The sequence below is a fragment of the Lepisosteus oculatus genome, chromosome 13 (assembly GCF_040954835.1).
Source record: "Lepisosteus oculatus isolate fLepOcu1 chromosome 13, fLepOcu1.hap2, whole genome shotgun sequence".
Taxonomy (NCBI): Eukaryota; Metazoa; Chordata; class Actinopteri; order Semionotiformes; family Lepisosteidae; genus Lepisosteus; species Lepisosteus oculatus.
The window spans coordinates 8729598-8756245 of NC_090708.1; the positions used below are offsets into that span (position 1 = coordinate 8729598).

General features: G+C 38.9%; 1 protein-coding gene across 5 annotated transcripts in view; it reads right to left on the reverse strand.

The window, feature by feature from the left end:
* dis3l2 (DIS3 like 3'-5' exoribonuclease 2) overlaps positions 1-26648 on the reverse strand; it is a 140687-nt gene that overhangs the window by 16037 nt on the left and 98002 nt on the right. For all 5 annotated transcript variants that reach the window (XR_001480119.2, XM_069197302.1, XM_069197303.1 and 2 more), the window contains 4 exons: positions 22937-23016; positions 6029-6212; positions 5855-5941; positions 1612-1759 (listed from right to left, as the gene is read on the reverse strand). Coding sequence is in view for 4 of the 5 variants with exons in the window: in XM_069197302.1 (XP_069053403.1) it covers positions 1612-1759; positions 5855-5941; positions 6029-6212; positions 22937-23016 (499 nt within the window). In the remaining variant the exon portion in view is untranslated. The remainder of the gene's footprint in view (positions 1-1611; positions 1760-5854; positions 5942-6028; positions 6213-22936; positions 23017-26648) is intronic.

Genomic DNA, 26648 nt, shown 5'->3' on the forward strand with positions numbered 1-26648 from the left:
ACAAATATGTATTGATTACCAATCATAATCATTCGCTCATTAATAAGCTGAAAATGTTTTATTATATCAGGTTTTACGACAGGACCTCAAATATAAGCAGTTTATTTAAAAGTTGTCCATATACATCTCAACATGGTAATTAAACAATCTGTCCGAGATGACTACTGTATACGCTGTATAAAAAAGACCTGTGACCTTTCAAGACTGTTAACTGCCAAAAATACATTTCTAAATATTAGTTATTAAACCATGTACAAAATAACATTAGACTGTATGTTAGAGCTTTCAGAGGTTCTTGTCACAGAATTGTTACCTTAAAATAAACACATTTTCCCCACTCACTGTCTAAGGACCTAAAACACAATATCAAGAACTGCATAAAAGGAAAGGACAATCCCACAACATATAGCTAAATGCTGCCACCTTGAGGACACCACAAAACGCTGACTAAAGCTCTAAAGATGAATAAAGCTGAGTTTGTGCAGTCCCTCATACCTCTGGAGAATATATATGACCAACAACCATACACTCTATAACAGCCTCTGTAACTCCTGATAATGTCCTCCTTAGGCCTGGGATTTTGAGTCAAAAGTTGGGCAGAATGAAGAAATACTTGAGATGCATATCCTTGAAATTTCAAAGCACTCTGAATTCAGCCGTCTCCTTTGGGAAAATTAACGCTGAATGATTGTTTGGCTGATACTCTTGTTGATTGATATTAAAAACACAATCCATAAACTGCTTTTTGCTTGTTTTAATGGGAATATTCTAGGACTCTCACGTGTTCAATGACACCTTCCATGAGTCACTGTAACAGGTGGAGAGTTTCTGAGTATGAGCAATGGAACAATGGCTATTTCTAGAAACCGGAAGGGTTCATAGGGCAAGATATTAGCAGAATTAAGCCTCCATGAGAAATGCAATAATAGAAGACCGCTAGAAAGATTAAAATGAAAATACTCTGGTCCATGAATTATTAGTGCTCGTTGTTGTAAACTTGCATCTTTCATTATGACACTATACTGTAAAAAGGTGCCGTCCTTCGGATGAGACGTAAAACCGAGGTCCTGACTCTCTGTGGTCGTTAAAAATCCCAGGGCGTTTCTCGAAAAGAGTAGGGGTGTAACCCCGGCGTCCTGGCCAAATTTCCCATTGGCCTTAACCAATCATGGCCTCCTAATAATCCCCATCTATGAATTGGCTTCATTACTCTCTGCTCTCCTCCCCACTAATAGCTGATGTGTGGTGAGCGTTCTGGCGCACTATGGCTGCCGTCGCATCATCCAGGTGGATGCTGCACATTGGTGGTGGTGGAGGGGAGACCCCATTACCTGTAAAGCGCTTTGAGTGGAGTGTCCAGAAAAGCGCTATATAAGTGTAAGCAATTATTATTATTATTATTATTTCATTAAATCTGTAGTACTATCACGCCACTGAATTGCTGACAATGCCAACAAACAGCTGTCTGCTTGGCCAAAAACAAGGCGGAGTCGTGCATCTTCCTCGAGGCCTACTTCAAAGGACTACAACGCAGGAGGTACGGAATGACTTTCATCTTCCTCGGGTGAGGTTTCCTCCAGAGGGCCGACGGCCCGTGCCGATTTCACCTACCCAGCGAGGCGGCCAGCAGCCGGTGCACGAGGATGTCGGCGTAGCGCCTGATGGGGGAGGTGAAGTGGGTGTAGAAGGGCACGTTCAGGGCGTAGTGTCGGAACAGCACCTCGTCCTTCAGCGCCCCGGTGCAGAAATACAAGGCCATCTGAAAAAACACTCCCATTAGATGAAGTCCCTCCAAACCTCATTTTACAAACAATTTCATGAAACCCTCAGAGACTTCTATTTAAGGCCACGAATGGTGAAGATCTAATTGTGCTTGCTCCTTTTTGACATAGTCGCGCACAAACAGTCATGATAGAAAAACATATCGACATGTTGCGTTTTAATCTGTTCCAACTATCCAAAACATGGGTGCTTAACAATTTAAACCATTCCTCGACTTTTACAATTACACAGACATGAGGCCTCAAAATGGAATATTTTCACAAGATTTAACTATTTCATCATCCCCCACCCCACGTTTGTTGCAAAGGGTAGAGAGACATCTCTTTGCCACTTGGACAAAATGAAGTGATTCAAGGCAGCTTTCATTGTGCGATTAACGCAGAAAAAAGTTAAAGATAATTACTGGATTGAGAGGTAAAAACGTAAAAAACAAAAGTTGTAAGGGTAAAAAAGCAAAACTAATGGGGAAAACCAGCAGCCCTGTGATAAAGTAAAGACCTCAGACACTTAACTATTTCACACACTATTCACACAGCTATACTGCTTAGCTGACATCCATGTCATTTCAAAGTATGTTCAGTAACTATTTTTAAGGAAGGTTCTCTTCCAATATGGTAAGATGTGAAAGTGAAATCGTTTTAATCAGAGAACATATATTAAAGTCAAAGACATGGAAGAAACAAGTCCCTTTACTTAAATCTCAATTTCTCCTCAAGGAAACTAAAATATGATGAGACCCCGGGTGAATAAACTACTACACATTGAGTGTGCTATTAATGATTGCTTTAAGCACAGAACTCAGACAGTAGTTCTATCGGTATGACTTGTTTATGTAAAAGATTCCTCCTAACTCCCTGACTGTTCCAGATAGCCTCTGGGACCATGCTCAGGCAGGCCGGAACAGGTTGCAGATCACTAGCTTGTGAAAGCACACTAGGAATATTCGCAAGTAGACTAATGTTAATTAATCTTGGGTACCATGTCCTTATTCATGTGTTTTCCTTCAAAGCAAAAACACCATAAGAATAAGGAACTACCTTTGATTACCTTATAAACTCACCTGCTTCATTAAATCTCTGCTTTTAGGTACATGTCTGAGTTAGTTTTACAAAAGCCCTGTATTTCAGAAGTTCTATATGTCTTGCAGTCAAAAATCTGGCTTTAAGCACAAAAAGTGGAAATGCATCTTACTTAAAACCATCCATTCCTTTTTCTAAATGCTTATTCCAATTCAGGGTCATGGGTACTTGAAACCATTAGGTAATAATTAATTTATTAGTGTAACATGACCAAGTACGGGGGAAAAAATCAATTTCAGCTACCCCCTAAAGACTAAGAAGATAAAGAACAGAGGAACTACAACAAAGTCATACATACATTACAGTACAAATAAACAATATATAGATACTGTATGTCAACAATCTTCTGTCTGCAGTTTTCCTTGAGTGGTACAGCTGAAGTCCAAAGGGGCTAAGAAAACACAAGCAGTTTGCATAACGAACCAAAATGATCTTGTTTGTCCAGCTCATTGGTTTTATTTGCCCATATAAGCAACAGTGAAGCCTTAGCAAATAAGCTGCTTTATAAAAGATAATGAAACCAGTGGCAAGGCTATTAAAACTAGAACAGAGCTGGACTGGCATTATCATCTGCAGTCTCCAGCCACTAATCAGGTCTAGAGGTCTTCCAGGAAATTACAAATAACAAAATCAGGGCTGCCGGCTCCTCGTTTGATTAGGTATTGATTGAATTGGAGCAAAAAAAATGGGGCAATACATCCATTTTCTAATCGCTTTATCCCGTACTAAATCACAGGGGGGCAGGAGCCTCTCCAGACAAACAACAGGCGCAAAGTTGAATACACCCTGGATGGGACATCAGACACAAACACATACCCAGAAGACAAGTAAGCCAGTAGTATGTTTTTGGACGGTGGGAGGAAACCGAAGGAGCACCTGAAGGAAACCTTAGCAAATGCAGGGTGAACATGCAAACTCCACCCAGAGAACACCCCAGATCTGGAACTGAACCAAGACCCCTAGTGCTACAAGGCAGCAATGCTAACCACTGTGCCAACTGTTGCCATAATCCTTTTTAATTCAGTTAATTCTAAATCATTTTTTTCTTTGGTAAAATAAATGTTTTTGTAAAAACAGACTCTTATCAACTCCTGTTCAGGATCTGTGTTTCATAAACATCCGGCTTATCGCTATATATCTTGATTAGAACTGAGTGAACAGGCATGGTCTGCTAATGTGTCTGTTTAGCAAGGCCAGTGGGTCAAAGGTCAGAGCTCCACGATCAGAAATTACAGATCAGTTAAGAACTCAGACAACTTCCTGGGTGCCAGCAGACTTGCAGTGATGCCAGTGACAGACAAGCTTCTCCTCCAATCGGTGCCAACACTCCTGGCAGGTGGGTGGGGCTTGTGTTGTGTAAAGAGATGATGGATGGCCTGATGAGGGGCAGGTAGGCGGAGCCTTTCTGCTCTTCCTCATTCTCCATCGTGCGGAAAAGGAGATTCAACTCGTGAGGCACGATGTAAAGAAACAACTGGGAATTCCAAACTCGGTGGGTTCAAAACATTAAAATAGAAAAAATAAGTTAAAACACACGCACAACATTTATGCACAGAACAAATGCTTCCATGAATCAACTCTAAGCCACCAGCACAATCTATTCACAACTGTCATATTTGTGGTTAGCAAATTAATAAATCAAATGTTGCTTAGTTAAAGCACTTTGTAATTACACGTATAAACTATAAAGAGATTTTTTAACTCTATTAGAAAAACAGGATACACCCTGGGCAAAATTTTTTTTTTGCTTTGTATTGTTGCTTTGTCTGAGTGATCTCATGTAGAGCTCGTTTGTTTAGTGCTCCTAGAAGTTCTAAAATTAAACTCATTCTATATGCCCTAGCACCAAAGGCATTTTACTCATAACCATATCCTGATATTAATTTTCTGAAGAGTTTGCCTTGGATTACACTTGTGATAAAATCCTGTATATTTATTTATCTGATTGCCTACCAGCCACAAAGACATTCTCTTTTTGAAGAGGCCAGTGTTGAATAATGGCCCTTCTAGTGCTTTTTTCTTTTAGTGTGTTTTATTTTATTACAAATCCAGTACATTGGATCGTGCAGTTTCATATTCTTTGCTACTAAGCATGTCTTCTTCCAAGAAGTAAAACCAAAACTGCTATTCCTTTTCTAGGAAATGGAAAGAGATGAGGACAGAACCTTTTATGTCCATAACCACAAAAAAACATATTTCAAAGAAGCCTGAGTATCTCAGAATATACTATTCATTTCAAATACACAACAGTAATGGCACACCAAATTCCATCCATTTGTTACCAATTCAGACTGAATGTCTGGGTTTTCAGTTCTTCCTGCTCCCCAAATTAGTTCATGCAACAGTGACTGACCGCCAGGATAAACATTACATTAAAGCTGCTTAACCTTAAAAATGAGGATTGCGGAGACAGATTTTTAGGTAAAAAAAAATAAAAACCTGGATGAAATCTGCATGAAAGCACAGTGGGCTCTCCAACTGTTCTTCTATCTATGTTTAGCTATGACTAGATTGTTTATAGACTAGTTTGTTAATAGGTAGCACAGCGGCACAGTGGTTAGCACTGCTGCCTTGTAGCACTGGGGAACTGGGTTCAATGCTGGACCCGAGGCTCTATCTGCATGGAGTCGCTATGTTCTCCCCGTAAGTTTGCATGGGGCTTCCTCCAGCCACTCTGGTTTCCTTCCACAGGCCAAAAACATACGGGCAGATTAATTGACTTTGGGGCTTTGGGGAAAACTGGTGTTTGTGTCTGTTTGCCCTGCGATGGACTGCTGTCCCATCCAGGGTGTACCCTGCCTTGTGCCTGGTGCTAGGTGCTCCAGCTCCCTTCTACACTGTGTTGGAGGAAGAGATTAGAAATGGATGGTTGGCTGTTTGTTAATATGAGCCTTGAGGCTTGAGAATTTGTTGTACTGACTAGGTGGGTTCCGCAGGACAGAAGTTAAAGGAGGACATTTGTACAAGAACGGGTCAAGCAGCCAGTTTCTAACCTGCATTGGCCGGGAGCACATGTGAGTGAGAACCTCCTTCTTGGCACTGGAGTACTGGTCCTTACCCAGAGTTTCATTCAAACTCCTCTGCGAAGAGAAGAAAAAAACAAACAGCCTTTATGCCTGGCCACGCTGCGTGTATTGATTAAACGTGAGCTGGCAGCAGGCTCCTACGTGCAGGGCTCCAGCCGAGGTGAAGTCCAGATTCACGCCCATTTGATCACAGAGCTCCTTCAGGTCGTCCACCATCTTGGTCTGGGGCTGGGGGTGGCGGCGCAGCAGGGCCTGCTCCGGGAAAGTGCGGTAGATCTGGTGAGCCATGGCCATGTTGGCCAGCAGCATGAACTCCTCCACAAGCCTGGGGAAGACGAGGTACTGTCTCAGAGCTGCTGCCTTTCATGGCAAGAGCTGCAAGTGGCTGCTTGTGGTACAGTGCAGGCTTTCACAAGGCAAGGACAAAAAGACTTAGAACTCTGTAATAAAATGGTGCTGCTATTTTATTTAGTGCACTAGGGTTCCTCAACAGAAAGCACAAAACATACATAAAGTATGCATGTTTTACCATCTTCAGAATTCTAGTATTCATACAAAGCTGCTCAATATACAACAATGGGACCACATGTTGATTAGTGTACCGAAACTCTTAAGAACTATAGGCACTATTACCTGGTATACTTTAAAAGACTAAACATTATTTACACAGACCCTTTGTCTGCAATTTAGAAGGGTCATGTTGTTACCACAACTATAAAGCTTTGAGATGCTGTATAAATGCAAGAAATTAATAATCATTGATATTCTCGGTAATTAGGTGTTTTTTGTAACAATGCTAAAGAATATTTATCATAATTGGCAATGTAGTTTGTGATTTCCCCACAAACAGAATTTGGAATTACTATTTTCCTTATAGATACCTAAAGTGAGAAACATGTATGAATTTCTGTATCAAAACTCCAAATAAATCCTATGAAATAGTTCATCCCTGTTAGAACATCCCCTCCACACTGAATTAGTCTTTCATCAGAACTCCAGCAGAGGGCAGAAGTAGCATTTTTTGAGAATCTGGTGGAAAAACACTCAATACTGAGGAGGACTTGTGAAGTCATCCGGCTGCATTAGACCTATTTAATTTTAAATTAAGAAAATCAACAGTCACCCATTTAAAGCAATCTACCCTGAGACAAACTACAAAGACATTGTAAATTACATCCAAAATAGCGCAGTTATATCCCCATTAAAGCAGTCAAATGCAGTCATGCTCATCATTATGTTATTCTAGGTTACTTTTAAAGGGAATATTTTATGCAGATGATAAATTCACATAAGCATTTCTGCATCATTCTTCTTCTCAAGAAGAACTTACATAGCAGCCTCACTATAAAAACTTAATTGAAACTTTTTGTTAAGAGACCAAATCATATACACCCATATCACAGAAATACTTGGGATAGTTCTTAAAATCTGAAATGTAAAGGTTTTCCAACACATATTCTTTTATGTAGACAATGTTATCTGGAAACCTGCAAGGATAACAGGAGGTGCTTTACACAAAGAACTGTGGAAACTGGGACCAAGGCGCGTAGACCTGTTGTTGAAGCCGATACCCTCAACTCCTTCAAGATGAACCTGGACGAGATCCACATACTGTGCCTTCTACTGGCAAACCAATGAGCTTGCTGGGCCAAACAGACCTGCCCTCATCTGTAACCTTCCTCATGCAGAACAGTGAGAGATACGCAATTCTGACTAACCTCTCTGACTTCACAAGATACACTATCTTGGGATGCAGCATTTGAGAACTGATAGCAAAGCAATCCACAAAATGTAGCTACACATATGGCATGCTTATTTTTTTTTCTACACAATTGCTTCTCTTTTCATCTGTTCAACAGCAAAAGCCTACAAAACTAGTTCTAATGAGCTTTAGTTCAATTACAACGATTGTGAGGAAAATATCCCACTCAATTAGGAGGCAAACATCCCTGTTTTCAATTGGGTAATTTAGCCAAGCAAACATTTTGTGCTGACATATTGAATTGAGCCCTTCAGACCTATTTGCCTTGATGAATGCAATTGAAGCCGCAAATCTGTATACACTCCATTAATGAAAGCTCCAGAAGATAAGGTGCAGTTTTTACTTTTATGATCTCTCCACTGGAGTTAGAATGCCGAGATGTTTCTCAATCCTATCCCATTTTAATTTCACCTCCTCGTTGGGAGTAATGACCAAAGAATCACCAGGAGTCATTTTCCATCACCAAAGCTAATGTCTGATAGAATTCTTTGCGGCTAAGAACCAAAACATGGGATTAGGATTCTTATTTTTTTACTCTGAGCTATTATTAACGCTCTTTAACTTTAATGGAGCTGGGAAATGCAGCCTATTATTGTACTGTCACTCAGGTAAGTGTGCAGTCTCTAGGGTCTGTTTGCATTAGTACATTTACTTCCTTAAGGCAGATTAAAATGAAACATAAACAAAATGAATTGTATTATATGCCTATCCTGTGTTCACATTCACAGTGTGAGAGGAAAAAAAAAGTATTTTTGTCATCTTTAAATGATATACATTTCAATATTTAGAATGATTTTAAGAGAAGTGTGTAGCTTATTGCCGATATTGCCAAGCCTTTACAGTGAGGGAAAAATTGAAAACAGAGATGCTTGCCTCCTAGCTGAGTGGGACATTTCTCTTAAAATTATTTATGAAGGCACAGTGTAACACTAACCAGAGGGTAGAAGAGGGAATTACGTGAAAGTGCATTTTAAAACCAAGAACAGGAGGTAGTTCTCTACCCAAAGGGCTTTGGAAGTTTGGAACAAGCTACCCAGCTATGTTGCTGAAGTCGATAGCCAGGAACAACTCTATGAGATCCTTGAATTATTAATTCATTAACTACTAACTACAAAATGGGATAGATGGGTGAATGGCATTCTCTTTTTTGTAACTTGTCTTATGTTCGGGGAAAAAAAGAAAAATTCCTGAAACTGCCAGGTGCATTAATTGGGGTATGAACAATGGTTTCCAAAAAAGAGTTTCTGTACAAGCCTTCACCGACACCTCTGATCACCTCTTGCTGGGGGAAAAAAAACCCAAACTTTTATGCTCAAAGCTATGTTTGCTGACAAACTACAAATACCACCACACAAGCCTATGCTGGTGTTGAGAAACAAAAAATGTTCTGCTCAATTTGAAAAAAGAAAACCCACCACTTTTAAGAATACAATAATCCTCAATTAATAGAAAATGAAAGCTGTAATTTGTTAATAGTTTTTGCTTCTTTTTGCATAATGGAAGGATTGCTATTGTGCTTGCTCAATTCCCAGTCACATCCAAAGAGGGATTTAAATTATTATGTAAAGAATGTGCAAGTGTTTTATCTCTGTCTGACAGAATGGTACCTTAAGTCAACTCAGTTATTATGTTTAATGGATTTTTGCAAATTAATTCTGAGAATACAGGAACAGCAAAACAAATTCAAACTGAGAGATTTGTTAAATTCTTGTTAATTTAGCTGAATTATTAGTCTTGCATATTCCCGGTGCAGAAATTACAATCCCTCTTAATAAACTGAAAAACTACCCATGTCAGATTGAACCACAGAAACACTGAAAATAGTGGAATATTTCTCAATTATAGTCCCATAGGGGAGTGTGCTCATTTTTTCCTGTTTTCATATCCTCTTGCGGTCAGTAATTGCAAGTAAATGGTTTTACTACCCTCTTGGGTCATGTACAGTGTATTGTCATTTTTCATTCACAGCTTCAAACACTCAAATCATAAAAGTTGCACAGAAGATAGAAGAAACTTAACCACGAAGAAATTGGGGGGGAAGAAAAAGTTTAACAGCACCCCTTCTCCAATTGTTTTCACGTAAGATTCCCTCAGCAGATTAGACATACAAAAAGTGGGGAAAACAGCAAATTGTCTTCTCGTGCAGTAAGAAAACATCACATCAATTTGAGGGTCAGTAAGATACAGAAAACTAAAAAAAATGCTGAAACTATGATGCAGCAATAACTGTGGAAGTACTACTAACAATCCTGACCATTTCATTTGCGTTAAATGCATTGTGTGGCGAGCGAATGTATATAGAAAAATGCCTCGATGAAAATGGAGCCTCATTTCAGAAAACACTGTATAACAAGACCGATTCTGTCCATTTACCAGATGGGGGAGCAACGTGTTAAGACAGAAAACCTCTCAAGTTTTTCTTAGAGACGAACTCATCAAAGTACAATCTAGAGACTTTGGATACAAGAGCCTTTCAGGTGCTCAACGACACTGAAGGAAGCACTGATGTGTTCTATAACTGCAGATGAACAGTAAGTGGTACTTACTGTAGAAACAAAGTGTAGGGTGAGAACTATAGAATTGCTAAGAACTTTATCGCAGACATTGAAAACTCTTACAGTTCTTTCCCCTTCTACTCAGATGAACCCTTGTTATTTTTTACATGCATACCTTTTTGTTGACCTGTATGTGACCTTCAAATGGCATAACTGCCTTCACCGAAACTCTTCCAATCTAAGTCAGTAAAGCAGGTTGTAAATCAAGTTCATAACCATTGCATGCAAAATGCAGAACCTATCATTAGAGCTACGTGCATTTTCTCATGGATACTTGAACTTTGATTCATGCTGAAATGCCTAGTTACTGAAGTCTGCAATTATCAATCTTAAAAAATAATTAGGTGGTTATTTAATTACTTGGATGTAACTAAGCATTGTTCTATTAAATTCATTGCAGGAAGACTGAATTCTATTACAGATGCTCAGTGAGTAACAATGGAAGTGTCAGGTCAGATGGCTTTGATACATTTTTTACATTAACTCACATTAGAAGTGTAGAACAAATGTATCTATCTTTTCTGCATTGTGATAGAACTGAGGAGATGGCAAGTGTCGGTGCCACAGATAAAAGATGCCACTAATGTACATTTAGCCATTTTGTATGAAGAAATCTATTGAATAAACTACCAATACCATATTCTCTTCTACATCAATTTCAGGAACATTTCGTCAAATTGAGTAATTCACAGTTCAATTTTCCAACTCATCAATAAGGTGTTGCAGGTGTAGAAATTCTGTCTTCATTTAAAGGGGTTAGACAACATTAGACACCAAAAATAAACTACTTGGTATGCCTTCCTTTTAAATGTCTAATACATATTAAAATGAACTTAGCTGACAAACACCTAATGCAAATGCAGCATTCAGCCAAAAGGTGTTTGAAAGACATCAAAGCTGCTAAAGGCTTTTGACATTTGGAAAGGATACTCACCCTGCTGTTCAAGCTCTTTTTCAGTTCAGGTTTGCCAGGGGTTGTATCAAAACATTACCAAGGTCATAAAAACACTAGCAAACAAACTAATATTATTCGATTTAGAGGTATCCAAGGATTAACATATCATTTGTGATTTGTCTCCTTGTGCACAGATACACAAAGTTTTGCTTCCCCAAAAAAGAAACTTTCACAACAAGTCCTCTCAGCAGTGTCCACAAGTAGCACTTGTTGGTAACTGTCATTTTTGTCAGCTTCATTGGCAAATGTATGGCTGTAGGATCTTAAGTTTGAGAATTATTAATATCCACTCTAAAGCAAATATTTAATCGTCAAAGGTCGGGTTTTTGCCCAGATCTTTTGACTCATATAACCTACCCATATAGAAAATTCCCACATCATGAAAAAAATACAAACTAGTAGATATATTTATGAATGCACTTCCATTGGTTTCCAAGGTTCAAAATCACTCATCCCAAATTCATGTCACAAACACTAAACCTAGAACACAAGCTTGATATTTATAAAAAAAAGTTTAAACGGTGTGCTGCTTAATCAAGAAATTTCAAAAACTGACCTTTTGTCTCAAAATGAGACTTCAAAGAGGCATTGAGCATAAATGAAGTGTGAAATTCATGATGGGGAGCAGGGCCATGAAAGCCAACACACACTGGCCTGTTCCCCTGTCCCCTGTGCTGGGCAGCATTGCCCCCTGTGAGTCTTCTTTCAGCGCCTAGTAATCCACATCTTAGTCCCAGTGAGACTAGCACATGGCCCTGCATACTCCAGCACTGGGTTCCAGCTTTCACTCAAGAGAGCACTTTTACTGAACAGTCAAGCAACACAAAACTGAATCTCAACACCATCCTTATGAAGGTGCTCTTGAGATTTCCATTACATAGCCTCTTTCGCTCCGCACTGGACTCTCTAACACTCCTGTCATCTAACTGAACAAGAATCACTCTAAGTGCCACGACCCTTATCTTATAAGTGGACAAAGATTTCTGGAACCACCCAATTACACTTTTTGAATTTTGAAATTTAATATACAACACAGAGGCAAAGAAACTTAAAATGACATGGAGGGTTAATGGTTTTCCCCAAAATAAGCAAAATCTTAAATACAATGGGAGAATGGACCGTCCTCACCTCTCAATGCAAAAATAAACTTTTTTGCAGCCTGCAAAGTTTGGTTCGTTTTTTTCCTCCTGGGGGAATTTGTGGGCTTTGGAATAAACCGGACAGAAACCTAGAAACCTTCGAATCCCTTAGCTGTATCTTTAAATCACCAATACCTGTCAAAAATACATTTTCCAAAAAAGCTTTGCTTAAGGGCAAAAAAAACTTTTTTGACACATTTAACTATATTGGTTCAAGGTTAAAGATCTTTTTAAAAGAATATGCAATGATACAGCACGAAAAAAGTGGACTCCTAATATGAACGAAAAAAAATCACAATGTGAATTTGTTTCTGAAAAAAGCAACTGCACGTCGCACACGTAATTGGCTTCCTGCATGTGTGCATACAAAATGCGCAGTTTTGGGAGATAAAGGAGAGCAGGCTTTCTGTGTTGTGTATGGGAACACCTCTATCTGGTACAGCAGGTCACGCCACAGGCACATTCATCTGAGCCATGTTAGTCTGCGGTTGCCAGTGTTTTGTGAACACATGATTGATCTTTGTTAAAAAATTTGTTATGGCCTGGGTGTGCAGCCTGGGGTTCGTGGACAGGCCCTCCCAATTAGACTGCACATGGGGGACAAAAATACGGCCTCTTTCTATCCCTGGGAAAGTTCAGAGGGGGCCACAAAGCCACGCTGCTTGATACTGACGTGTCACTCCATCGGTTAAACACTGCCTCCATTGAACTTCACACAGCGAGGATCCCGGGACGAGAAGGCAATATGTTTTGTTTGGCTGCCAACAGACTGCTTTTTACAGTGTATGCTCGGGCATGACCAGAAATGTTCTTTGGGATATGCTTAGTGAGGTTCTTTAAAATTATATTTCTGATCACATTATTTTAGCCTTACAAAACCTCTTCTCATCACTGAATCGGACTCGCTGAGGAAAGTGTATAGTTTCAAAATCTCCTCAGAAAAGATCAATCCAAAGCCAGTTTGTACTGCTATCAGTATTTTAAGTCTACTTTGGTTGTTTTCCAGCTCTTAAAGGTTATTTTGCAGAGCTGTCCAAAGTACTGTGTGTGGTATTGTTTCTGAAGTGACACATAAGCCATTAAAAACATTCAAAAGACTGACATTTCTATAGCAACCCACCCCCACTGGGAAGGAAAACACAGGAAAGAAAGCAATCAGATGCCTTCTTTACTCATTTAAGAACAAGAGTGATTGCTCTGCCTTATCTACATGTAGAACCCTGTAGCTCTCCTTTTATCACCTCAAAACTGGTGAGCTTAGTTTTCGACATTTTGGAAATGCTCATTTTAACCTCCTTTTTGAACTTTCTGCACAGCGGAAGGCACTGCTGAAATGCTTACTGCTTTTTTTTAATTATTATTAAAAGGGACTGGTTACATTTCAAACTGACAATTTTCACTTTTCTTCTTCTCTACTATAAATTGTACCCAGGACCTTTGGACTATGTCATGTGACAAGGTCTTTCTAAATTGCGTAAATGAGCATTCAAAATGCCAAGGAGGAATGACTGGTTAAAGTTGAGGCTTTGTTTTTATCTTTTGTATGCTGTGCAAACTCCGCAGTCAAGTAGCCTTTATCCTGATGGGTTGGCACTGTGAAAGCAGCTCATACTGCAGACACGCCACACCAATCCAAAGAGTCACCAGCGTGTCAAAGGCACCCTGTAACTCAACTCTGAAATACACACAAAAGAACTTCAGGTTTTCTGCAGTATTTTATAACTTTGTTAAACTGACTTTATTGTGTGAAAACTGTGTTTTTTTATTGAAATAAATGCCTAACAGAGATATTAAGAGATTCTCAAGAAGAACTTGTATTAAATATGTATTCATATTTACAGTACATGCCAATACTTCAGCAGTTCCAAAATATCTCAGCAAGTAAATAACATGATTTCACATAGTCTTGCACCTACGTTGTATCATTATCTAGGTTTACACTATCATGCCTTTCATTTTCTTTTAAAATAATTGATTTATTTTATCCAGTTTTATACAATGTAACTACCATAATTTGGCTTCTAGTTGAATGTTGAATGTTTTTAGTGGCGAGTAGGCAGTCCAACATTTACTGCAAGACCAACTTATTTCATCTGGTGAGGATGAAAGCAAAGGTTTAAACACCTTTGCCCATTTGAACCAAGGTGTGACGCACCCAATTAGTCTTGCACTGGGGTGCAGAGTAGCAGAGAGGTTAAGAAAAACTTCCCAACATCCACCGTGTTGATATGAACAGTTTGAACACACCCACTGGCAGGGTTGAGAACACTGCTTGTGACCTCCCCCAGACAGGATACTGCTTCACAGATGGGGTTAAAGACAGGGTTAAGAATTTGATTCAGCCCTGCATCTGGAGATGGCAGCTATGGTTTATCTTTTGTCTCAGATGGGCTGGGGAAGAAGAATGAAAACATCATTACAAGAGACCAACCTCTGACTTGGGTGTTTCACAATTAAAACCAGAGTGCTGCTGAGCTCAAGTACTTGTTTCACTCTGACAAGATCCAACATAGCGTCACCTTTTCCAGGCAGTTCATCAAATCACCTACAAATTAGCGGTGGAAAAATTAGACAATATGTCCATACTATGTTATGCTTTCTCTGCATGTCAAGAACTCAAATCTGATCTGTAATTGTTCTGATTTGATACAGCATCTGTCAAACAAGACAAACTGGGGTATAAGCATCACACTTTCAGAACTGTGCTTTACCTTTAAACTGTAAAGTTCCAATGTTTGGCTTACAAGCACTTGTAGATCACGCTGCATTTTACAAGAAGAGCAAACATCAAAATAAGTCAGCACTCAAAAGCTAAGAAACTGTGCCAGATCTAAGGCCAGGTCAAGAAAACCTAATTGATTTTATCTTGATTTGGCACATCCAACATAAATAGGAAACATCTTTTGAACACAATGTAGAAATTTAGCTCCTTAACTATTTTTGTTTCCTGGGGTACACAGTGTTCTAATGTTTTAATATATCAAAATATCTAAACATACTGTACTGTCAAGCTTTAACAGTTAAGGTCTATGTAATCTTTTCCAGAACAAAATCAGCATGACCCAAGAAGATGTAACTTTAGTAAATTGGCAATTTATTAAGAAATTATCAACTCACATGTGAAGTCTTGAAATTAATTCTGCTCAGGAGATTTTTGTAAGACAGACCTGAGCAAATGCAGGCAAATCATTCGGCGTCTCATTAGAAGTATTTTTAAGTCGGGCTCAAACAATAGCCTTTTATCATTTCAGCTACGAAACACATCAACCTGTCACAAATGGAATCAGTGTTCCGGCAATGTTGGCTTTAAAAACAGAGGGAAGAACTGCAAGCTACTACCAGTAACTCTTTTGTACATAGAAATAATTCACAACATCATGGAAAAAAAAACTCTACCTTAAGGCATATGTATAAGAGAACTATTGTACAGGCTTAAACGTCCTAAGAAGCACAGTCCCCACCACCCACCCTACAGGCTCTTAGTGTTGCAAATGTGCTATGCAAGTCAGAAAACACACCTAAGCTCACTAACAGACAGCAGTGTGGACGCCCGTTTGAAATGATTACTGCTGATCTGAGCCAGTACCCAAGGGGAGAAAAAACACCCTAGTTAAATTCAAAAGATCCTGGCACTGAAAATGGCGAATCATTTTGCTGGCAGTGGTTTTTGGCCTTAAGACTAGGATTTTTACAAAATAAAAATTAAATTAATAAAAGTACCTAAGCTACTTTTTACTGTCAGTAACACAGTCTCTGAAACAGGTCTGTTGCTTTAACAGAGTTCAGCCCTCTACTCTCTGGGAGAGCACTGGTGCTGAAAGAACAGCACCTGTGAACATTGCAAGTATATTGCCAGAGGCAAGGCAACAGGTCATCAAAACCCTATTGAACTTCCCACATTTACAAGCAAATGTCCACTGATTCACTGTAATTAACTGTCCGCATTGCTCAACACAAGACTGGACATTTAGCACACTCCAGTACAACGTACATAGTAGGCTTTCTTGAAAGATAAAGTTGAAAACGTTCAATTCATTCTGGCCAGTGAAAAAGGTTTAAACCAAACATCCTCTTCTCTTCTCTGCCGAGAAATGCAAATGAAAGAATCAACAGCTTACACCGCGTTTTCAGTGGTATTCTGAATACTCAAATCTATCAATTCAAAAATAATAAAAACCAGCATTTGTTTTGTTGTCCGTGAACTCAGATCGCCAAAACAACAAGGCATAACACAGAACTATTACAGAGCTGTTCTCACAGCTAGTAACATTATACCGTATATCCAAACAACAATAAAAATAATGAGCAATGGGAAAATGGTTCTGATTCTGGTTGTTTTACATTTTAATGTAATCTCGCAACAATAAGGTGAATAAACATTGATTTTGTGTGGCTTGCCCTGGGTCAAGTTGCCGTAACAGGAATCTTTTTACAGGCAGGTCTAAGGAAGCATACACACTAAAAATAATACTCTTTTATTTATATACAGCAAGGGAAACTCCAAAACAAAACAGAAAACAAAAGCCTCTCTCTCTGAGCTCTAACTAATCTACTTCCTCAAAATCCCTCCTTAGAAACAACCAGACAGGTAATCTTACTGGCTCAAAAACAAAACTCTCTCAACTGTGCGCCAAAAAATCGATTCCATAGGAATGTCCATTGGTTGCTTCCTTTGCTCATTTCTCCCTCTTGTGCAGCACATAACAGAGGCTCTGCTCTCTTTTCAGACAGTGGAGGTTGATTACCACCTGAACAATTTTGTCATCTAAACTACTGTCTTCTTCCAATTGATCAGGTGACTGAGGACAGCAGGTCATTCCCCATGGTCTTCCGAGGAATGTGGTTCAAACAAGAACAATGTACCTACCACCGTCTTACAGATTTATTTTAATATGTAATGCATGCACGTTTTAATAACCTTACTGGATGAAAGCTTTGTAAGGAATTGTATCTGCACCATGTATTAATTTCCTTAAAGCAAGTTGGCTTGATTCCTTTTTTAGCAATCATTAGAAACCTTATCTGATTTACAAATCATGCTTATCCTGAGTACTACATTTAACTATATCTACATGCCTCTGCACAGATCAGCATTATAATATCTCATTTGAACTGATACAAGGTAATAGAAATCAAGCTACAGCAGCCCAATCAGATGGAAAGGCTACAATGTAATTTTAACAAAAGCAGGAAGGACTGTCTGACAGAACTATACACATCTGGACACATTGGTTTTACTGTGAATATTGGTCACCTCTTTGGGTTATGGACTACCCTCCTCCCTTCACAAGAAAATTACAAGCACATTGAGAAACTCTCGTTTTGATCATATCTGTGTGAACACTTAATACAAATCATTATGTCCTTACTTGGAAATGTTGAAGTTAAGAGTGTCCATCAGTGAATACAAAGTTAACCCATGCCCCCATTGGACATCCTTTTTGAATTTTTTTTTAACGATGCAGCACCCTCCCCCCCCCAATTCTTTCTTGCCAGTTACCACTTGCTTAGACACTTGAACTGCACAGGGAGAAAGAAAACCCCCAGACATCCTGAACCATAACCATACTTAGCTGGTTTGATGCAAGCTCTGTGTCCGAGAACATAAAAAACAACTGACAAACTGTCTGACAAACAGTGAAGTCCTAGGACATCCACCTACCTTCAGTATGTTTTGTTATAATGTGGTTCACAATTCAGTAAAGCTTTTAGGGTGATATTCAACTTTTTAAGTACAACATGAGTAAAACATGAACCAGTCATTCAAAGCAAATGGGGGTATACACTATAAAAACAAGGACAATACTTCAGCTGAAACGATAATGTCTGATGTCTGTATTCTACAAGAAAACATAATCAGACTTTTATGACTGGTGGTTTATGAAAGGAATTATCTTTAGAATTGACCTGATTTGCCAGTAGGTAAGTGTTAGAAAACATTTAATGTCCCAACCTTTCCCTTTCCAGGAGCCCCTAGAGTTCACTAAAACAACTACAGATTTCACATTTCCAAGTTTACTGCCAACAACAAAGGATTTCCACTGCTGCCCTGGGAAACTAAATCATTATTTCTGCATTAGTGATATGAGCACATGAACAATTTTCTAAACGCTTGTGGTTTTGGAAAAGCCTCATTCATTCATTTTTTTCTGCTTCTCTAAAAGGTCTGTACCCCTGTTAAGATTATAGTTTTTTTTGTCTTCAATGTAAAACTGACACAGAAGGATCAAGCAGTATAGGCACACTAAATGTTGTGGTCTGGAAGAAGTAAAGCAGAGAGCATTTTCTCTTCCTTTTCTCCTCAGGAGCAAGAAAATTTGAAACTAGTGATCTTGCTTCATCCTTGAGGTGAAAAAAGTCCAAATCACCGGGTCACCACACAATTTGGAACAATTTGTATCCTCTGCACGCAGACTTGAGGTTAGATATATTGGTTTGGAAGGGTAAATAGAAGTCAGCTACTCCCTAACCCTCAGCGTGAGGACTCACAGCTCAGCCCAGCTGAAATGGGCTGGTTTTAGGTAGGCAGCACACACAACTGTTTTTTATATACAGAGAATCTTGCACTGAAGAAGTGAGGAACAATAGGAAGTGGCATTGATGGTCATGTGTGGAAGGGTCCATCTATAATACTGTGTTGTTAAAAATAAGTCCTGGCGGTATGAGACTTACATTTTTTATAAATCTGCCTAGATAGTGACAAGGACTGTGTTCGAGTAATCTAAAGGATAACACAACAAAACTCGGGACTATCTATTTATGGTGTTCTATTAAAAACACCATCACGAGTCAGGACTGGACAAATCTCTGGTCATTAACAGTAAAAAGAGCCATCAGCGAGCCACAAATTTGCCCATAAACAGCAAAGCTCACAGTGCCCTGAAGTCTGTTCAGTTTCAAAAGCAAGGCTGCCCCTGTAGAATATCACACTGTATCCTCACCTTTTATCTTTAGCTGTAAAAGTGAAAATGATCAGCTTTTTTAACCATGAAGTTCCAAGTCTTTTTGTTCTGAAGAATATTAAAATAACTGATACATGTAATTGAACGCTGCACAAAACTCCAAAATAATTTAATGGTTCTGAGTATGCAAATGATGGGTTACTTTTCACCTTTGTTGTGGCAAATGCTTCTGCCAGGGAAGTATCAAAAATCAACTCTTCAGCCCTGTGGCTGTCACGCTCCCACATGGGGAACCCAGGCATTTCTGATTTCACTGCCTGAACTCTAGGCATCCCAACACAGTGGCATACAATCAGAAACTCCTACCAACTCAAGGCACCCGGTGAGTTTTTATTATGAGTTGATGTTAAACAACTACACTGCCTATTTTTAGGGGCAAATTGGGCTTTGCATCAAGTCGTGCAACAAAAATAACTCCATAAATTTTTACTAGGAAAGTTTAATACCTAAGGGGCGCTTGTGTGGTCTTAGTTTCATAAAAGGCCTCATTTTCCACTCGAACACTGGAAATTATTTCTATGGCAACAGCTTTGAAGCTCTCAGCACTCGCTGAAGGCCAGTCCTCTCCCTAGTCATGCCCAGAAAGCCCCTAGAGGACCTCCCCAGCTGGCTACTTTTGCCTATGGATTGTGAAGCCAGACTGAATAACTCCACCTTCAAATCATTGAGGTTGTATGCTATATTAACTGCCATACCATTGAATAGTCATATGCTTCAACTGTACATTTTTGCTAGGCAGAAACGTTTTCCTGGTCAGCAATTCTTTACTTCTTGTTAAAAAAAAAAGGCATGTGTTCTTCTCATAGCTCGACGATTAGTAAAATGATATGTCATACTAAATTCTTTACCCACAGTCTTACATAGTTGCAAAAAGTCATATAAGGCAACTGTATGACAAAGAATTAAATTTAAGACACATGAGTACTAATGATCACTAAGTGCACTGATTTAAGTAAGATGACCACATAAAATTCACTGAGCGTGCCTTCTTTTTATCTTCTTATGGTACAACTCTGCTCAGAATAATTACTCATGTCAAGGTGTCGATACCTACTGCTTTTGGCTTTACTTCTTCTCTAATCGCCTTTCCAGGTGTAGGAGTTGTAAATGTGGAAGAGTTGTAAGAGTTATAAATATAGGGAACTATATGCAATCAGTAATGAGAAAGAAATTGTAGACATCACTGGTATGTCAGAATGTACCAAACCAGAGCTATGTAACATTGGTATTGTTAAAAGACTACAGAAGAAACACATCAGAAAAAGACTAAGGATTAAAACAGGCCTTAATAGAAACAAAACAGGATAAGAGTTTTGAAATCAGCAGAAGACTGATGGCAACAGATAATCTCTTTGAAGCACATAACAGATTAATCCCAAGACTAAATGAATCAAGGGCCCTAATGGCTTATTAAATCAATTAAGAAGAATAAAACATTAATGATGAAAAAAACAGCATATAGTTAAAGAAACTGAGTAAAACAAATTGGAAGTGCAGTGTTACATACAGGTAGGAGAAACAAAACTAAATACAAGAAGGAGCTCGAACAAGTTTCGCTATGTCGCTTGTTGACATAGCACTTATTACTTGTATGTAAACATTTAAAAAATTAGCTTATAGTCCTTGTCTTTAAAACATCAAATTAAATCAAGATGAGCCAGTTACTATTCTTCCAATACATTACAAATATTGCACAAATATTAGAATATGTATAGTTATTAGTGACAGTTTACTGTTTTTATTGACTTCAAAGGAACAGGTAAAGGTTTATTACATGCTGAACAGAGAAGAGAGACAGTGTTTTTGGCTGTGGAGCCTTTTTCAGGTGTTCATTCTCGACTCCATGCTTTTACTAGTAAAAAACTTTTTCCAGCAGCCATGTCATCCTGCAATTCACAACTGGCTGCCACTGAAGCTCAGCAGGTGAGCCTGGTTAGTACCTGGATGGGAGACCTCCTGGGAAAAACTAAGGTTTCTGCTGGAAGTGGTGTTAGTGGGGCCAGCAGGGGACGCTCACCCTGCGGCCTGTGTGGGTCCTTATGCCCCAATATAGTGACGGGGACACTATACTGTAAAAAGGCGCCGTCCTTTGGATGAGACGCAAAACTGAGGTCCTGACTCTCTGTGGTCATTAAAAATCCCAGGACATTTCTCGAAAAGAATAGTGGTGTTACCCTGGTGTCCTGGCCAGATTTCCCATTGGCCCTTACCAATCATGGCCTCCTAATAATCCCCATCTATGAACTGTCTTCATCACTCTGTTCTCCTCCCCACTTATAACTGAAGTGTGGTGAGCGTTCTGGCGCACTATGGCTGCCGTTGCATCATCCAGGTGGGGCTGCACACTGGTGGTGGTGGAGGGGAGTCCCCATTACCTGTAAAGCACTTTGAGTGGAGTGTCCAGAAAAGCACGATATAAGTGTAAGCGATTATTATTACTACTCTAGTGTTTCTCAGCCCTATAAAAAAAAGTGGAGAGTCAAAGAAGTAACACTGAATTCCTGAAAGGACAGCAAAGAGACAGTTCATCTATCTTGAACTCTGGGTACAAAGCAACACACTCTGTTCACTTCTGTTCACATGGAATCAAAAAGCTTGCCTCCAAGGTACATTTACTGCAATCTTCTTTTCATAGCAGCAAGTACATGGAATCACAGTTAATTTCAAAGAAGAAGTGGATGAAAGTAATTCTAAAACATTACAGCAAACAATTTTGTATAGCTCCAGGCCAACTGTTTATAATAAGCTTAGTTTACCGAGTGGTGGCAGTCCAGCATGGTAATGAGCACTTTAAATGAAAAACCTAAGAAAAGACAGCGAACCCACTCACAACATCTCTCTCTCACCAGAAGCTACTCTTGTCAGGGAGGGGACAGCTGTAAAAACAATAATTCGGCACAGAATGCACCATCCTTAAACATTCGCAAAAAGTCAGGATTTGCCTTTATGAACTCTAAATATGAGGAACTGCAAGCACCACTCCAAAGAAATGCAGAAACAATATTTTAAATTAGAACTCCTTCCACATTTTAAATTTTCTTTTGACAAATTTTACATACAAACCTGTTTTTTTATTTGTAAAATCATAGGACAAACCTGGTTTAACTTCTGAAGGGACTGTTGTGACTATCAAATACCTTTAAAATAACAAGTGACATGACTTTACCTAAGCTTCCTGTTTTTAGTCACTGCTTCAAAGAGTATCAATAAGCCTTGAGGGTCATATCTCACTTAGTTCCTTCTGCTAGTGGTATTTGTGTGAAGCAAGAAAAAAGTACCACCTAGAGTTACTCAGAGAGATGAAAAGCTTCAGAAGACCATGGGAATAGACAGATATTACCTTCACACACTTGGTTAAGAGACTTTGACTAAGATTTTAAAGTTCAAATACCAGGGAATTCATAATAGTCCGTGTCTAACTGAGAGCTCAGCCGTGACCAAGCTTTTCTCTAGATTGAACTCTGGTCCAATAGTGAAAATATCTTTTGCAGTAACATGTCACAATGAAAGTCAAATTAATGTTTTAGACATGCCTAGTTTTAGTTGATGAATTCGAATGCCTGTCATAGGTGAATTTTCTAAAACACTCCTAATTAAGCAAATCTAAATTCTACATAAAACAGGTGCAATTTGGCTCCTTATTTAATGGAGTAACCTTTTATGATTTGGTACTTACTTGTTACTGTCCCTGTACTGATATACATAACAGCCTTGAGGCATCCCACTCTCTCGATCCAAAGTGAAGGACAGTTTCAACTGTAAAAGAGATGACAGAGATCTCAGTGTTAATGACAACATAAGAATATAAGAGGTTACAAATGAGAGGATGCTGGACGATCTATCCCATTTGGTAGTTATTAATGTAATGATAACATCACTTTATTAGCCCTATACAATTTCTTGAATTAGGAATTCGACTTTTCGCATACCCCATCTTGCTCTCCATGAGACACAGACACACAGACAGGGAGAGAAGTTTGAGGTCAGAGCACGGCAGCCATTGTACAGCGCCCCTGGAGCAGTTGGGGTTAAGGGCCTTGCTCAGGGGCCCAACAGAGTAGGATTCCTTTGCTGGGTACGGGATTTGAACCGGCAACCTTCCAGTCACAGGCCCAGATCTTTAGCCACAGAGCCACTTATTAGTTGTGTGATCTAAGGATGTTAACAAGCTATTTCATGAAAGAGCCCAGGGGATTAGCTTCAACAACATTACTGAGTAAACTGACCACACTCCCACAACTCTATGAGGAAAGTAAAAGAATAATGACAACACAATGAATGATAGACCACCTTGTCCGTCAGTTTACAAATCAATCTAAATAAAAAAGATGACGGATTGTCCAGTTTATGTTAAGAAATATAACAGCCTTCTGCTGCCTTACAGACATCTCTAATGGTTATTTTATGTGGAGCTGATAGTGATGCAGCCCCCATCACTATCAAGTTATTGCATAAAAAACACTGCAGGTAAAATTAAATGTCAGTCTTCATAAAACAACGTTCCAGGAAGTGGATTGCAAAATTACTCCCCCCCGCCTAGAGATTACTTAAGACATGACAAAAAGATGTGCTCCAAATGCTTCAAGGTGAAAGCTCTTGGCACAGTACACTGTACAATAATAAGCTTACGATGTGCTAATTCCAAAACATATTGATATAGCTCTTTGTATTTGGGAGACAGAGTGTAAAAAGTGACGCACTGAGCTTACTGGATAGCTCTCTACTCAGTCCCACATTCTACCCCATGGCTGTCGGGGCAATTCTAATCCACCTTAGACAACTCTTTGCTAGGAATTATATAAACAACCTCATATAAGCTACATAATGGTGCTTGAACAGCTAAATTAGTAAGTATGGAGAGATGTTGCATTCAATCTGTATAATATACTGTACATCTGTAGACTATATAGCAATACATATATCTGTAGACTGTATAAGACAACACATCACTGGGAGAATGTACAGTTGGTTAAAGGGTATATACAGTTTTAAAAAAACAAACCATGGTTAAATATTTTGCTACCAGTATCGTAAAATAATCCTGTCCAGCAGAATGCTACAGCATGTCAACGGTATTAAAGAAATCAGAAATGGCAAAGGGAAATAAATTGTATTTTTATATGTGACATTAGTAAGGTGGAAAAGTGGGGGAACAAGGTAAAATGTTATGATTCAGGACAGTAGAATCGAAAAGACACTTTCATACTAAGTTAGGCTTGAAAGGAAAGACAAGAGACCACTTGATTTTTAAGGTTATTAAATGCCTACCTCTCAGGTTTCTTCCAGGCATTGTGTCACACAGTAACATGTCACCTATTTATTTTGCAGTAGCTCTTAGGTTCTTAAATCCACATAAATGTTGAAGAAATCAAGCATAAAGTTAAAAGGACTCTTCCTGTGTGATGCGTGTGAAGCACCAACAGGTATATTAGTTCAGGCCTGAGTAAGCATTCTCAAGGAAATGAGCTGATGATCATGCTATTATTCACAAAGAGATATCACTATACACAACAATAATCAGGAACCATCGCCAAAACCTTCTGTTTTTTCCATGTTTCTCCACAAAGCTATTCTATTGATTTAACAGTAAAAGGTGGTACGAAACAGGTTTTTCCTAATGATACGCCAGGGAAAACAACCATTAACAGCTGTTAGAATGAAATTCATACAAGCATTTCTTTTACAAAGAAAATTAAAAAGAATTAAGGATATAAGTATAAACTGGAAGTGTCTAGTGTTTACGTTATTGTGTTTCTGGGAAACATGAGATTATGAATACGCAAATAATTTCAAGGTAAGAGGAGATTTGAATTATTTCCTTTTGGGAGAAGAAACGAGCCCTTCTCATGTTAAAACATGTCACTGAATAACACCTTTTATTTTATCACAATACACAACAATCACACAAACAGTACATCTGGCTTAATTACAGCCAGTACTATGTGAGCACCAATTAATGTCTTTCACTACAGGGGAAATGCATTTACTGATGTAACATTTTTTTCCTCTCACTTACCTCTTGGAAGCACTTTAAAATCAACTACTGTATATTTCACTTTCTCTCTATAAAGTCTGGATTAAAACAACGTTGTAAGAGGAAAATAACATTTTTTATACATGTTGGGTGTTATTACCAACAGGAAATAATTCCATACCTGTCAAATGTTGTAAGGTCGTTATCGTTATTGTTTGAAGAAAAACAAAAAAAAGCAGGCTAACACTGCATGAACTTTTTGTGCAAACACTCACAAGCACATGAGGGAATCTGCAATTAAGGTGAAACTGGAATCAAAAATGTCCACATAACTCTCAAGGCAAAGTTCAAGTGTGGAAGAATGAGTTTTATTTGGACTGAGCAAAAAACCAATAGAAACAAACATGAAAGTAATTGCAGTTGTGCTTGGCTTTAGTAGCAGGAATCAATTTGGGTTAAGCCTGAGATATCTAGTGCTTCCAGGAAGTTAGACAAACTTCCTTATTCAAAGTGAATGCACACAACTCCAGAAACAACTATCCACTGAAAGGGCAACTTCTGAATTCTGAAACTGGTCAGAAAGTATCATGGTGATTTACTGTACATGAGATATCCTAAATTACTCCAAAAATGATTTTTTCCCCAAATGGCACACAACTACCAGACTTGAGAACACTGCAAAATGGAGATGTGCACTTAATGTTTCTTGAGAATGGCAGCTGGCAAAGAATTGGGAGAAAAAAAGGCACTAAAAAGTCAAGGAAAGACTGGGTTCTCTCTGTGAGGAGTGTACCTTTGCCCCCTTTATTAACCACAATGCAATGATAAAAAAGTAAATAAAAAGTAGAACAAAAAAACGCCTTCTGGCAAATATCAAGCGGAAAGCAGAAATTGCATTTTTATGATTTTAACATCTCATTCCCCGGCTCCTGTGAAGCAAAAGACAGATGGGATTGACATGAAGCCACTTAGCATTAGGAGATCCACTTGTCGAGACTCTTTTCCGAAGTTGAAACCTTGTGGAATGCAGCTCAGTGAAGGGTGTTGAGCGGAGTGATTAAATTAGCTGTTACATGAATACATCGCAATGCACTACATCACTCAGCCAAGGAACAAAACAAGTGCCAGCACTAAAAGCTAAAGATGGAGAGGGTGACCCCTGATATGATTAGCCATGAACATTCACAGCACGATCCAAAAAGCCACCACTCCATTATTTCCAGCACACAGTTGTCTGTGGTTTTAAAGAGTTACTGGGAACCCATCGACCAGAGAGACGCAACCAATAAAACTGGGTGCCAAAAACCATTGAAAACAAGACAAAAATGGCTATTCAAAGCTGCTCTTAACTTAGTGAAAGTGGCATTGTTTGTGCCTTTTTCGGGGGACCAGCAGGGGAGGACTCCTGAAGAAC